At 39.8% G+C, this 15,458-nt stretch overlaps 1 protein-coding gene and 1 long non-coding RNA gene across 4 annotated transcripts in view; one reads left to right on the forward strand and one right to left on the reverse strand.

Annotated features, from left to right (window-relative positions):
* Positions 1-1,238: 1,238 nt before the first annotated feature.
* Positions 1,239-5,020, reverse strand: LOC122207370. The gene is made up of 2 exons (XR_006196802.1): positions 4,723-5,020; positions 1,239-1,461 (listed from the first exon to the last, which is right to left on the reverse strand). It is a non-coding gene; the product is annotated as an uncharacterized LOC122207370 (long non-coding RNA).
* A 756-nt stretch (positions 5,021-5,776) lies between these two features.
* The window catches only part of CDK14 (cyclin dependent kinase 14), a 606,215-nt gene continuing 596,533 nt past the window's right edge, over positions 5,777-15,458 (forward strand). For 2 of the 3 annotated variants that reach the window (XR_006196800.1, XM_042917477.1), the window contains exons 1-2: positions 5,777-6,377; positions 13,453-13,484. Coding sequence is in view for 2 of the 3 variants with exons in the window: in XM_042917477.1 (XP_042773411.1) it covers positions 6,287-6,377; positions 13,453-13,484 (123 nt within the window). In the remaining variant the exon portion in view is untranslated. The remainder of the gene's footprint in view (positions 6,378-13,452; positions 13,485-15,458) is intronic. The other variant, XM_042917471.1, reaches the window with a different exon arrangement.

A 15,458-nucleotide genomic window follows, 5' to 3' on the forward strand; every position in this document is an offset into this window, starting at 1 on the left:
TAAACATTAAAAAAAAATTAAAAAAAAATAAAAGCCACCCAGTCTATGGTATTCCATTTATAGCAGCCCAAACAGACTAAGACACCAAGTAATTTTGGTATGACTCATTCTCATAGGTGAGGAATATTATATTAAATGTTAGTTATGACCAAATTACATTTTATGAATCCACTACTCTGATGCGTGCTGCAATGGCCCAATAAGTGATAGTTTTAGAATGTTTAGCTCATTTACAAGCACCGAGTAGAGTAGAAAGGAGCCTCTTTTTCAAAGTCAATTGTATTACCTTTGAATACCACACCTTTAATATTTTCCCATAAGGTATGAAAAAAGAAAATATAGTACTGGAATTTAGGAGTTTTTATCTATCCATTAACCTGCTTGAGTTTGTTTTTAGAACTTTCTCTGCTTTGGAATAGTTCTTTCTATCCAAAAGGACAACCATGATTATACCCAAAGTGTATCAAAAGAAAAAGAAAATGTCATATATCATGACACAAAATTTCTTTATAAAAGAAAAGTTTTTAGTAACCAAACTGTGTCTCAATCTAAAACTGGAAGCTGTGTGATGATTTTGGGGTGGCATCTAGGCATCGCTAGGCTCATTTCCTTTTGTAACACGGTGGTAATGATAATGTCTCTTGGAGTAGTATGGGTTAAAATAAAAGCATCAATTTATAGCACATTATAAAACCATAAGTATTTCAATTACATTTAAAAATAATAAATAGTGAGTTTTGCTAGGGAATGTGATATGTCTGATGACACCACCAACATAATTATCCTATGGACACTTTTTTTGGCTTAGAAGCACTTGATTAGAATAGGCATGTGAATGCAGATGAACTGTCAAGTGCCTTGGAAAGAAAGATTAGGGTGTTTTTGATACAAGAGCTGCATTTCTGAACATATTGTTCCTAACAGGACTTGTCTGTACTGACCAAAAGGCATAAGGTTTTGGTTCACTAAAACATTAGTTTCTGACCATTTTCACATCCATGTTCAGAATTCAATTAAAGGACTGGTCCCTGAAGTTTAATTCTGATGGATCTGCAACATGATGCACTGAAATTGATGACAGTCATAAATGAGGACCCTTTCTTGATGACACATCTGTATCACACACACAAATAACACCAAACAGCATGATTCAGTGAGGTATGTCATGGTTGGTATTTTCTTCTATGGACTTCCATTGTACAAATTATATAATAATTGAAAACAGGAACAAGGTAACATTAATATTTAAACATGGTTTAATAGGACAGGGCAGTTCACCAGTATTTCAATGCATGCTTTGACCCTGGTAGTTTATTTTCTTCAAAACTATTCTGAGCTAATTAATAGTGACATCATTTGGATGTTTTGGCAGCTTCTTCATACTACAGCCATTTGCAAGTAGATCAATTTATTTAGGTCCTTAGGTCTCTTGAAATATATGATGAACAAACAGAGAATTACCTATAAAACAATTAGACAAATACAGGTCTTAGTTCTGCACAAGCCTGGATGTTTGTGGCAACAAGAATGATTCCTGTAAATGTGAAAGGGATTGAAATTAGGAGTCACTAGGCAATGGGTGGTGGATAGACAGGGAGGGGGAAGGATGGGGAGCTCCATTTACCTAAGTGTGGATATAACAACCCTCCATTCCCCTTCCCTTTTTTATTTTAATTTGCTCTATGTCAAAAAAAAAAAAAAAGGGGGGGGGGGAGGAACCCTTAAGGCTAGACATTAACCAAAAGTTGGTGACAAGAGTTTTGGATTCCATGTGCCAGTTTCACTGATGACTCATTGGGAACTTTGTATAAGTCACTTAAACTTGTGCTACTTCAGTTCCTGCTGGCTGTGTTCAAAAAAGGAGGATAATACTTGATCCTAAAAATAATTAACTAGGGTGACTATTTAGATTTCTAAGAGGATATTTAATTAGGTAAATTTCCACCACTTCAATAATTACAACCTGACTGTATGTCTTAATATTTACCCTTTGGTTAAATTCTAAAATTTTACATTAATAAACATACATTTTCTCTTTTTAATTTTGCTTTCCCACTTTATTCCCTACATACTTGACATCCTTGTTTCATAGATTTTATTTTACTGATAATATCTTTTCATACCGTTTCAGGTCAGTAAGTCTGTTTTCTCCTTTTGCTAGATTATAGATTCTAATCAAATCCTCTATAATTTATCTTCTTTGGATTAGGATTCATTCCCTTAAAATTTACTGCCAGCATATTAGCCTGCTATTTTTCTTATATGGGCAAGATCCATTTATAATAAAAGCGTAATTAATGTATAGCAGAACTAGAAATAATGTATCTTAAATTTTACCTAATTTTTGTCGATGGTCTTTGTCTTTGTCCATCTTACTTGCATGTTAATTACTTCTCATTAATAAATCTACCTTTTAGTACATAAGCTGGGAGAGGAGAAATTTCACCATTCAACTTAAAATCAGAATTTTGCAGGAATGAATGACCCTGGAGGTCATCTAGTTCAAGCCCCCTCCCTTTTTTTTTTTTATAGATAAGAAAGTGGGTAAGTCACTTTATTTAAGGCCACACAACATTTAGAGTAGGGACTAGAACCCATGAGTTGTGGTGGATGTCCAGCCACTGTTGCTACTCCTCAAGGCTTAATTAATATATATGCATGCTTTAATCGATGAATTTGATTAAGGTCAACTCATGTTGGGTTCAGCCTCTAGGTAAGTTTATGTGTTTGTATTCAGATACTGCACCTTTAATTCAGTCCAGCCAAACTATAACCTTGTGAACCAGAAGTTCTGATGGAGGACTGGCACAGATCCATCCTCCCACTGAAAATACATATGCCACACAGATGCTGGATAGTCATCTTTGTTTCTGAGGACAACACATCACTTCTCAGGGGCAGCGATACATTCTACATTCACTTGACATTTAATTTACATCCACTGTGATGAGGCACCTAGGTGGCTCAGTTGGTTAAGTGTCCGACTTCAGCTCAGGTCATGATCTCATGGTCTGTGGGTTCGAGCCCTGCATCAGGCTCTGCTGCTTTGGATTCTGTGTGTGTCTCTCTCTTTCTGCCCCTCCCCCACTCATGCTCTGTCTTCCTCCATCTCTCAAAAATGAATACACATTAAAAAAATTTTTAGCGGGGTGCCTGGGTGGCTCGGTCGGTTGGGCGTCCAACTTCAGCTCAGGTCGCGATCTCACAGCTCGTGAGTTCGAGCCCCACGTTGGGCTCTGCGCTGACAGCTCGGAGCCCGGAGCCTGCTTCGGATTCTGTGTCTCTGTCTCTCTCTCTCCCCTCCTCTGCTCATGCTCTGCCTCTCTCTGTCTCAAAAATAAATAAACATTAAAAAAAATTTAAAAAAAATTTTTAGCTTACACTCACTATGAAATAAACATTGTACTTTTTGTATACAGAGTCCCTTCCCTCAGGGAACTTAAAAATGTAGGATAAAGACATAAGTGAAACATAACTGTGTAAAGAGTTGAATCCTATTAAGTGTATACATTTTAAAACTATCTAGTTAAAAATGTCCTCCTTTGTGTCACAGTGTCTTACAAAATTAGTCATTTTAATATATAACCAACAAAGGAAGTTGTTAAGCATATAACGGGAAGTTGGTTATTCATAATTGACAAGGTTTATTTGGTCCATTACTAACCACTATCTCTCCTGTTAGGAATACTATTGTAATGAGGTGAGGTTTATTTTGGAGATGCAAAAGCAGAAGTTTTGGAGTAGGGTAGGTAAAAATGAAGTAAATATTATTTTTATGTTTTAAATTAGTATTTTTATTAGTATTTATAAGTAATGTGTTCTTTGGGTAAAACATTCAAATTGTAGTTAAAGGTATAAGGGCAAAGGAAATGTTCTCTTTATTCTGGGTATGCACACTTAATCGTTCTTTGTTCTTTTTCTGGAGAAATTTTCTGTGCATGTGGAAACATACATCTGTATATTTTTCCCCACAAATGATTTAATGATAAATTTGCTTTTTACTTAGTTACCCTAGACATATTTGCACATCAATACATATTGACTTATCTCATCTAAAAAAAGTGTTTACTTACTATACCTTTGTATGCATATACCATGATTTATTCAAGCAGAAGTTGACCCTTAAAAAGGTTGGAAATATTAAATACTGGGGAGGTAAAATGGAGAATTTGTATCTGTAGCTATATGTGTATTTACCTATATGAACTAGTCATTGTCAGAGTGAATAGGATAGCCACAGACACACAGTACTCAAAGCTTATTAAATTAGTAACTATTTCTTCAACTTTGTTGACTCGGTAGATAGAACCCATCAGTATTTTAATTGGTTGCTTTTGTTTTTTCATTCATAGCTGCTGATAACTTTCTCCCTAAGTAATCTGAGGAAGTGGTAAAAGTCAAACTTTTTCCTGTCTGAGGCTATATTGGTGCTGTCTATAATATCTAATTATGGTCACTAGGACCCAGCCTCCTTGCATCTTGATGAATTCCCCACCCTCCTTTGCTTGGCTTGACTTCCTGTTATCAGCTGCCATCTATCAAGACCCTATAATATGCTCAGTGCAGAGGAGAACAAGTCGAAGTGTTCTACCTCACAATTTAAGGAAGGCAGGGGGCTAGTTTTTGTTTTAAGATAAAAATCTTTTAACAAAACACAAACTCCCCAAAACTTCCTTTAAACCAAACAGCATTGTCACACACTCACAAGCTCTTATTACTTACACAGCCAGATGACTCAAGATTACTAAATTTCTATTCATAAGGAGTTTGCTGGCCCCAAATCAACATTCAGTCCCTCCCCCATCTTCCTTCTCTCTCCCTTGGGAGAGTGATGTTTGGAGTGTTCGCTGCGCCACGTTTTAATAGAATGAAGACGATGTGTGTTTGCTGCCTGAACTGTTTGTTTTGGGATTTTATAAAGCCTCCCCCAACGTCTTCCTTTTTAAAATTTATTTTTTGAGGCCGGGGAAGAGGAGGTCGGAATCTTTTTTGGCTCCAAGACTTCCAATTTAGAAATACATGCTAGAATTGGTAATCTAGAATCGGCAATCTAGAATTACCAATTCTAGAATATTGGTAATTCTAGATTACTAATATATTCCAGAATTGGTAACACATTCTAGAATCCCATTGCTATTTACTATAGAACTGGGTATTTACATCAGAAATCAGCTGCATCTACATTCCCATCAGTCACTCAGTGTGACACAGCGGTGAAGGAAACAGCACTTAACCGTGCCTTGGGGGGTTACAGTTGACGCTTCTGCCTTTGCACTTGACTCCCCTAAAAAAACGGGCCCAACTTAACAACCTCCCTAGCAAAACTGGGAAAAGAAAAAGTCGCCCTCAAACCTGAGTGCGTCTCCGAGGCCTTTCCACTCCCCCGACCCAGAGGTAGTGGTGGTGGCCACCCCCTCCCCCCAGGTCCTCGCCCTTTTCACACGCGTTCGTGGCAAGGAGAAAATCAGTCATAAACGACCGAGATCCAGAGCTTTTCCTTGGGTGGCCTCCCCAAAGCGCGAGGAGGAGTCCCCAGTAGCGGCCCGCTCCCAGCCCTGCCTGTTCGAGGCCCTCCGCCGGCCTGGGTCCTGGAGCGCGCGGGCGGGGCGGGCAGGGCCGGGGGAGGCGCGCGGGGGCGGCCGGGAGGGGGCGCCGCGGGGGCGCGAGCGGGGCTAGAGGCCCGCCGAGAACGCGGACTCCGAGCCGGGGAGCCAAGGTCCCCCTGGGGTCCCGAGCCCGGGGTCCTTTGCCAAGGGGGAGGCGGGGCGGAAGCGGCGGGAGGGGCGGTTAGGGCGGGGCGGGTGGCGGTTCCGCGCCGCGGCTCTTTCTCCCTAACGCCCGAAACTCGGGGCTGAGAACTTCTCCCCGCCTGTGCCCCGCGCGCTCCGGCGACCCCCGGCTCCCGCACCTTGTTCCCAGCCCGTCCCCTCCCCGCCTCCGGCCGCGCCGCCCCCGCTGTCGGCCGCCGGCCGCGCTGCTCTCGGTTACAAAGGAGGGAAAATGAGCCGGGCGGCGGCGGCGCGGCGCGGGGCCACCGCGGCTGCGGCGATGGCGGCCGCCCCCGGCACCACGTAGAACGCCCCCGCCCGCCCAGCCGCGGCCCAGGCCGGAGCAGAGCCTGCAGCTCCCCACTCGCCTCCTGAGCCCAGCGCGTCGCCTCCTGGCCGGAGGAGGAGGTGGAGGAGGAGGAGGAGGAGGCGCCGCCTTCTTGCCGCGCGCCCTCGCTGTTGTCTGCGCTCCGCTCTGGACCAGTTTGGGGAAGTTGCCGGAGCCCCGCGTCGCCCAGATGTGCGACCTCATTGAGCCGCAGCCGGCCGAGAAGATCGGCAAGATGAAGAAGTTGCGGAGAACTTTGTCGGAGAGTTTCAGCCGCATCGGTGAGTGGCGCGCTGCCCCGGGCACCGGGCCGGACGCCCCCGGCGCCTGCTCCTCCGCCCCGCGCTTCTGGCATCACCAAAGCGGCGACCACCCGGGGCTGGTGTAGAGTGTGCTGCGCGCGGTCGGTGGAGGGAACAGTACCCGGACCTGGGGTAGGGCGACAATGGAAAGGAGAGACACCCCTCTCCCTCGGGATCTAGGGGATCATTTGTGGATGATCATAAAGCCCACAGTTTGGGTTTCCTCTCCTCGCCACTAGCGCTCCGCCTTTCGCGCCGGCGTTGGACTGGCGATGGGACGCCCCGGGCCCCGCTGCGCACCGGGCTGAGCGGCCGCCTGGGTCACTTGTTATTTTTTTATTTTTTTTTTGCGCGCAGGTTTCGCTCTGGGGTGTTTAGTCAGTAATTTAGCTTTGGGAATTGGTGAAACGTTGAGCTGTTCCTTCGTATTGTTTAACACATCCAACCTAAAGGGAAGTGGGACAGATACCTTGGGACCTTTTGTTCGGTACTTCGGGTCCTCGAAAGCGAGATTCGGCTGTTCTGTCCCAAGCTCTCTGAATCTTTCCATTGCAGCAAATAAATGCGCGCTGTGAACTTGTCTGAACATTTAGAAATAAGTCCCCAGAACTTCTTACATTTACTACAGCTCCGGGGCTATTGTCTTTAAACCAACCGATACACAAATAAAAACCGACTGAGAAATGTTTAGGACATTTAAGAATAAATCCATGTCACGGACTATAACAGGGTGACAACAGTTTTATGTGGAGTGGGTTTGCTAGCTTTTTAGGGTTAGCCATAGAAAACCCCTTTTAACCTTAAGACGGTAGCTGCCTCCTCTAACATTAGAACTTTCATTTATGCAGGTAACTGTTTTCAGCAAGAAAATCCTACAAGCACTAAAAATAACCCCTCGGATTCCCTAAGAAGCTTTCTAGCCTTTGTTTCACTTGTTTAACATGTCATCCATGTTAATGAAGGTGTTAATGGAAATTAAGCATAAAGTGCTTAATTCCTTAAAATAAACCCCTGGGGTGAATATGAGTATTGGAGTCATTCATCCATCCATCCATTCCTGTAAAAAAAAAATCATTATATAAGCACACTGTAAAATATGCAAACTTTCTTCAAGCAAGAGGAAATATGGATCAAAATTTAGCCTAGTTTTCTTTGTGTTGGGTTTAAAAATTTTCTATTGGTACACAAAATCTTTCCGAAATGACTGTAAAGTTATGGTGTGAAACCAACATTTAATCTTGGTTTTACTTATTGCATGTATTGGATAGTTGCAGTTTCACTCTCACGAGTTAGGGATGCATTTGAAGAGTTCCTACATGCAAATGAAGTTTGAAGCCAAGAGTGTGAGAGCAAGGTGTTCAGTTGGTGTGCATTTTTAAAGAGGATGTTCAACCTGGGACCCAAAGCATCACAGAGGCGGGTTCTGGAGTCCATTAAGCCCTGTTCTAAAACACATTAACTGTATATTTACTAATGCTAATGACTCTGTTGGAGCCCTTCCAGTTTTGTGTTAAATAATTCATTGCAGTTGAATCTCAGTAAGAAACCAAGGACATTAATACAAAAATTCCTTATGTTTAAGCAATTTTAAGATTTTGATCGACAATCAGTAAAATTTGTATTAACTACAATGCTGGCGAATGGGGTATTACAGTTAATTGGATTTTCTAGCTTACTGAGATTTAGTGATGTGAAACTCCTTTTGATTCCAACACTTGTTAAAATGTCTTCTATGATCTAGTAGATTTTACTTCCTTCTTTCAGAAACAGTACAGTGCAGTGAACCTAACTGATTATTTCTTGTATTGAAGGAAGGTCATGATTCTGAATAGCAAGTCCCATTTTGGAATACTGTAAAGAGATAAAGAGGTTTTATGTGGTTATGATTGTATGTCAAACCCAAGACATACATGTGAAGTGGGACTGCAGAAAAATTAATCTTTGTTATCTGAGTACGTTCTTAATGTTATATTTGCAACATCAAAAAGCAATAAAACAAATTTGGTTATGTAAGGTTTTAAGGTGCTCAAGACTATGGAATGGGGTTTTTACTATGGGATTGTATAGTGCATAGATTAAGGGTGTGGGCTGTGTCAGACCACTGGAGATTTCCCGTCTTGCCACATGCAGCAGTGTGACCTTGAACAGGTCCCTCACCTTCTGAGCTTCAGTTGTTTTTTTTTTAAATTTTTTTAATGTTTGTTTATTTTTGAGAGGGAGACAGAGAGACAGCGTGTGAATGGGGGAGGGGCAGAGGGAGAGGGAGACAAATAATTTGAAGCAGTCTCCAGGCTCTGAGCTGTCAGCACAGAGCCTGACGTGGGATTTGAACCCACAAACCGTGAGATCATGACCTGAGCCAAAGTTGGATGCTTAACCTACTGAGCCACCCGGGCGCCCCTGAGCTTCAGTTTTTCATGTACAACTCAGTTTTGATATTGGCACTGAGGGAAATAACGCATATGATGTCTTGTGCAGTATGTAGTGTAGACTCAAGAGATGTTCATAATATGTTATTATCATTACTGGTGATTGCATCATATTGACATAATTGATTTTCTAGGTGGGAAGAAAGAGAAGGGAAGAAGTGGTTACTGACTTTACCGTATTAAAACAGGATGGACTTTGGAGTTAGTCTGGTCTGGGTTTGAACCCTGTTTTCCCAGCTTGCTGTGTGTCTTGGTCAACTAGCAGAATATCCCTCAACCTTAGAGTCCACATGTATACATTTTCTTAAGGTTGTTGTGACGATTAAATCCGATAGAATACGTAAAATATCTAGTGCAAGATGTTACATGTGAAGATCAATAATGGGGGCTGTTACTATTCCTTCCAGTTTCTCTATGTATCCCCTGCCTCCCCCCTTTCTTCATTGGTACTTCATGAGATCAAAGAGTGAATGGTTTATTCTTGTGGAGTAATCCAACATCTCTGTATATGCATTCCCTTTAACCAATCTATGATGGCTTTTGAAGTAAACATACTGACTTCATTTTGCTTTTTTAGTATGATTCAAAAGTGTAGCTTGTTATAGGATAAAATATACAGCATCATTGTTTAGTCCTGAGAAGTTAACCGTTCATCTATAGAAAATGAGCACAACTTTTGAAAGTATGTGATATTCAATCAGTTTATTGTTAATAACCATTTGGACTGTATAAGAGCGGCAACGCTGATGTTTAATTCATCCACACGTAAATGGTCATACCAGCTTTGTCGCTACCCACCCCAATACAGCTGATCTGAGATTACTATATTATATAAGGTCTAATAAAACACACTGGCTTTCAAGCCATAGCACTCTAATTTATGACATCTGCCAGGGAGTGACTACAACATAGTTACAGTTCTTTTACAAGATGGGTGTAATTGAATTTCAAAGTCATCCACTGATTTCAGTGGTGAGTATTTATGGTTTTCTGCTAAATAATGTCAGTATGTTCACTTATTTAGGAATTACTGTTGTTGTCTCACGTGTTTGTTTTTTTTTTTAATTTTGGTTAACATAAATAAAGAGAAATGGGAACTTAGTTGTTAAAAAGTTTATGTTAAAATCCTTTTCCTCTTTTGTTTCCTGTTTCTTTTTATTTTTGAATGATAGCTTAGGAGGAGGAATGCTTTCTGTGTAAGATTAGGTCAAACTGTCATTTCTTCATAGTCATTTGAATGCATTTCTTCACACTTGTTTGGATTAACTCCCAGAGAAAGGAAGTTTATACTCTGTGATATTTGAGGTGAAGCCCATGTACACCATTTTTTTTAAAAGATGTAGTTTGTGAGAGAACTGAATGAAAGGAAGAGGCTGAAATTTTGGGTTTGTTACTTTGTTCTGTATGTGTGTAATGTAGAGTCCAGCTGTCATTTGATAAGTCCATTCTTAAGGTTAAAGGTTCAGACACAAAATGTAAATACAGTACCATGTCTTCTTCCAATGTAGTTTCAAAAGATTTTAATTTGAAAACTAGGAAATGGAATTTATATCTATGATCCTTTCATGAGAGAAAATAGTGTATGGTTTTCATATGCCAACACTTTAGTGTGTCTCAAAAGGCAAGAGGCTGTCTTTTGGCCTTTGAGGTAGACATAATTAATTCAACAAATAATTATTGAGTACCTCCTATGTGCGAGATATTGTGCTCACATTCAGTTTCAGTGGCCATTGGTACCAGTCCGCAAGGACTTTTATGAGAAGGCAGGCCAGTGAAAGGGCATTGACAATATAGAATGACAAATTTTACCAAGAAGATTAGCACAATTTGCTGTTGGAGAACATAGGAGGGACACCACTTTAGTGTTGGTGAGAGCATGGCAAGCTCTCTAGAGGAAGCAGTGTCCGAGCAGAGGACTAAATAGACTACCTGATTATCTCAAATGATTCAATGTATACATACACCTTTGTTAACCCATAAAAGTGTAATATACTTGCTATTCCATGATATCTTTGAAGACAATTGTGAGTTTACATTTACATGAATGATTAATGACAATCGGGGAATGTAATCAATAATGAGATGTTGCGTGCTTGTTTGGGTAATAGTTTATTATTCATCAATGACCTGGTAAATATTTGGCAGAGACATATTTAATTGGCCTTTGTTGTTACTGTTAACTGCTGTTCAAGCAAGGATTCCATATTTATAAGAAACTATATAAAGTGTCGACCCACCAGTGAAGAGTTACTGAAGTCATAGATTTTTTGGTCTTAAAATGTTCTCCCCTAAGATATCTTGGGCTTGAGAATAGTGTGCATGGGAGAGAATCTAGCTTTCTGCTCCTTATATCTTAGAAGATACACCTGTAATTTCCTCTAATATTTCTTCCATTTCTTTCTACCTACAGACCCTACCCCTTTATCCAGAATGTTGAAGGAATTGGCAGGATTTGGGGGCAAGAAAGAAATAGTCCAGTCAGGATGTCAAAGACAATTTAGTTTCTTGCTTTCTTTATCTCTCAGTTTGAGGGTCTTCATTCTGTGTTTGCAGTTACCCGAGGGGGTAGTTATTAACTGTAGTTCTTATTGGATGCTTTGCTTAAGAAAACCCAAGACTAAACTTTTATTATGTCCAAAGTAAAGAAAATACAGGAAGTTTGTGCTGTGATTTATAAGCTTGCTCCTTTAGCTTTGCATCTTACATGACAGCCACATAATTTTTCATTAATTTTTGTTAAATGAGCTAGGTATGTGGCTGTACAATGATTGACTTTGTATTTGAAATCAGTGAGCTAATCATTTCTTATTAGAAAAAAATTTTTAGATGGAACAACTTGCCTATATTTATGTAGGTCACTAATATTTTATCTTGGAATCACTACTCAAGTATGTTAATTAGAAGATATGCCTTAGGTTTGAGGGAGTGAGGGTGGGAGTTTAGTAACATTGTTGACTGATATTTAAAGAAAGCCTTCTAGATTAGAAGTTTTACATTCTAAATTAAAAATAGTCTTTAAGAATCATTGGGGATCTTACAGCTTTCTATCAAAATAGCTTATTTTAATTTTTTTAATGTGTATTTACTTTTGAGACAATGCGAGAGACAGAGTGCAAGCAGGGGAGGGGCAGACAGAGGGAGACAGAGGGAGACAGAGGGAGACACAGAAGCTATCAGCCCAGAGCCTGACGCGGGGCTTGAACTCACGAACCATGAGATCATGACCTGAGCCGAAGTCAGAAGCTTAACCGACTGAGCCACTCAGGCGCCCCTCAAAATAGCTTATTTTAGAGTTAGTGTAAGTTAAAGCGAAATATATAATAAAATGTGTGTAAGTAATTGAATGTAAGATAAGCTATTTGAGAATGGTATAAAGGGCTGTCTTTTTATTTTTCATTTAGAAGTAGTTGTCCTCTAATAAAGTCAGTAGAGAAATTTGGTACAGATCAGCTTCTTAGGTAAAAAGAGGAAAACTAAGAATTGAACTTTCAGAAACACTTTATTTCCCTCAATCTACCCTCACCCCCCTTAATTCACCACAACTACATACTTCCTGATGTTTAAAAAGACAAGTCTATGGTATGAAACAGAAAATATACTTTTCAAGATTGTTACATTATATAATATAAGCTCTGGTATGGTAGCTTCCATTTAAGCACATGACTTCTCTCAGAGATTGATTCCCAACATAATTTGTTTTCCATTGCTTTTGTCAGAACATAGCTTTCCAAGTAAGAGCAACACAAGTGCTTCTATCCTGACTAGAACTGTCCAGTACAGACGGTAAACACCTATGCACAATTCTATAAATTAGAAACATGTCTCCAGCTAGTGGTTTCAGCTAAATTAGCTCCTTTGTGCATTCTCCTTAATATGAAACATTCTAAGTAATTGTAGGATTTAAGGAACTAGGGTGTTTGCCAACTATGCATGAAATACTTACTTCTCTCTCTTTAGAGTAATAGAATGCCAATTCTGAATCCATGCATATTTAAATAAATTTTGAGCATTTGCCAATTCCCATACAACGTTCTGAATGCATTGTTTCCTTTGGTGATACTTCGTTATAAAATTGATCATGTTGAAATGTTTGAATTATGTCTCTGCAGTGCTTAGTTTAACATGCTTAGTCTTTCATTACTGTATTTAAACCTCTCTCGGTATGAGAATCTCATTCAGGGCACTGTGCAGAGTGGGTGTCATCCTGACAATTGGTTTGGGAGGACCACACACCGTGCATAATGACATATGCACAAAACCCAGAAGCTGAAGGAGACATTTCTTTAAGATTACTTTTTGATTCTTTCATACTTTTCATTAAAATGTTTTCCTACTAAAGAAGAGATAGGGGAAAGATATACATTCTTCTTTTCCATACTTGGGAGGATAGTCCATTTACATATTTATGAAAGTGTCTCACAAAGAAGCATGCTGTGCAATTCTCTGTCTCATTTGTAGTTTTCCTATTTGTATCATAACATTGTTATTCAGGTTGGGGTACAGTTTTACTTTCTGAAATGAAAACACCATACTGCTTTGTTTTCTTTCTGTTTTCTAGAACTTAGATACTTCGTTTCCTTGAGATGTTTCACAATAACTTCTTCCTTTCCCTTTTTATTTTACAGCTTTGAAGAAAGACGACACCACCTTTGATGAGGTAGGTTAAATTTCTTTATCTTATGTTGGATGTATTTAATTACTTCTGGGTATACTTAATAGGTGCCAACTTCACACTTAAGAAGCAGAAAAAAATGCCTTAAAAAAAGAAGAGATGACATCTCTATAGTTGTATTATTTTTCAGCTTTAATTATTTGAATGAATTTTGGTGGCAGTCAACAGAAATATGTCTTTTTAAATTAGCAAAAATACCCCCAGGCCTTTGTGTTATTGACCCCTTAATGGTGGTAGTGCTGGAGAAGCCCATTGTGAGGTACGTGCTTAGGGCAAGTCTGGAGTTGTTGGTAAGTTGGGCACCCCAGCTCCCTGCAACCCTGCACTGAATCAGGATGTGATGCGACGTTGATGCCACTTATTGTCTATCAGATTCCCAAAGGAGGGGCTGACTTTCCTGTTCTAGTTTTCCTATCCTTTGTATATCAGATCTGTCTTTACCTACTTGCTACAAAGTAGCAAAAAAGTCTGTTCCAAGAGGGCAGAGGGTCCATATGTAATTAATAGCATTTTGAACATGATTTTTAAATTGTACTCTTTCCTGAGTTTTTTGTGGTATCAGTGGGAATCACCAGACAGACAATGTGTTTACAAAATATTCTCAGGAGTGCTATAGAGTGAAGTATTTCATTGTCACCATCCAAAGCCACAGTAATTGACATGTATTGTAAATTGGGCTGTGTGTGTGTGTGTGTGTGTGTGTGTGTGCGCGCGCGCGCGTGCGTGTGTAGTGAGTTTATATATGAACACAAAAGTATATACACAGTGTGCTTATCCTTCAGCCTAATGAAGCATGGATTAGTTTGGTTGTGGTTGTTTGATTTAACAGTTGCAGTTTCTGTGAAATAAGCTACCTGTTCTCTCACTGCTTTACTGCTTCAGAGAAGTGAGGACATTTGTGCTTGTGGAAATCCCCTTGGCCATGTGGTTGGCTGTGGTGCAGGGCAGGACCACTCAGGGAGAACCTGCTCCAGATTGGGATTTCTAGATGGGGCCAGTGACATTTGGCTCTCATGGTCTGCCTCTTTGTCTGTTGCACCTGTTCCTTTTTTCCTGGGGCCCAGATCTACAAAGCCACGTGTCCCTGGACTACAAAACAACTTCTCCTTCCAGCATTTCTGAAACATCCTGTAAAGCTTAGTTATTCTAGACCTAAAGCAATAGAGGAATATTTTCTTCCCCATCTATAGTTGGTAATAATGATGTTCTCCTCTAAACCTGTATTTCTGGAATTTCTGCAGTGTTACTGAGATGTTTTTAGGAGAGTATATTTTCTTCTTAGAAGAAATCAATTGGTGAATATTTGGTACTTTTTCTGTCTTTGTAAAGAAATGTCTCCCCTCTAATTATGGAGGTAATGTAAGCTTACGTAAAAGAGAAAAATAAGGAAAAGGAGAAAAATCTCCCAATCCTATTACCTAGCTACAACCACTGTTGAATGTTCTTGCTTCTTTCCCTATGTTTAGAAACAAAAAAACATAAGCCATTTATTATATGCTGCTTTTTTCTTTTAACCCAAAATGTGGTATTTTCCCGTGTTGTTACAGATGACTCCTAATCATTATTAGGAATTTGAAAAACCTCCTGTTTAGTTTAAATGCCATTGTTAATGATTGTTATTTTGTCATGTGGCTGTGAGATTAGCTTTCCAAAAAGTCTGAGGCTGGAACCTAGAAGAAAGTTAAGGAAGGATGTGTATATGAAGCTGGTTACTACCCACCCTCCTTTACCTGGAAACCTTTGCACAAAGGTCTGGATTTTGTAATATGGGGCAAAATTTTCTCTAGCTTTTACAAAGTGTTTTCCTTCCTCTGTACAAGAGATTGGTAAAAAAAAAAAAAAAAAAAAAAAAAAAACACCAAAACAAACAAACAAACAAAAAAAAAACCAAAACTCAAGTTAGTAAATCACAGAATGGTACACCTGGAGGAGATGTTGGAAATCATGGGGCCAACTTCA

The sequence above is a fragment of the Panthera leo genome, chromosome A2 (assembly GCF_018350215.1).
Source record: "Panthera leo isolate Ple1 chromosome A2, P.leo_Ple1_pat1.1, whole genome shotgun sequence".
Lineage (NCBI taxonomy): Eukaryota > Metazoa > Chordata > Mammalia > Carnivora > Felidae > Panthera > Panthera leo.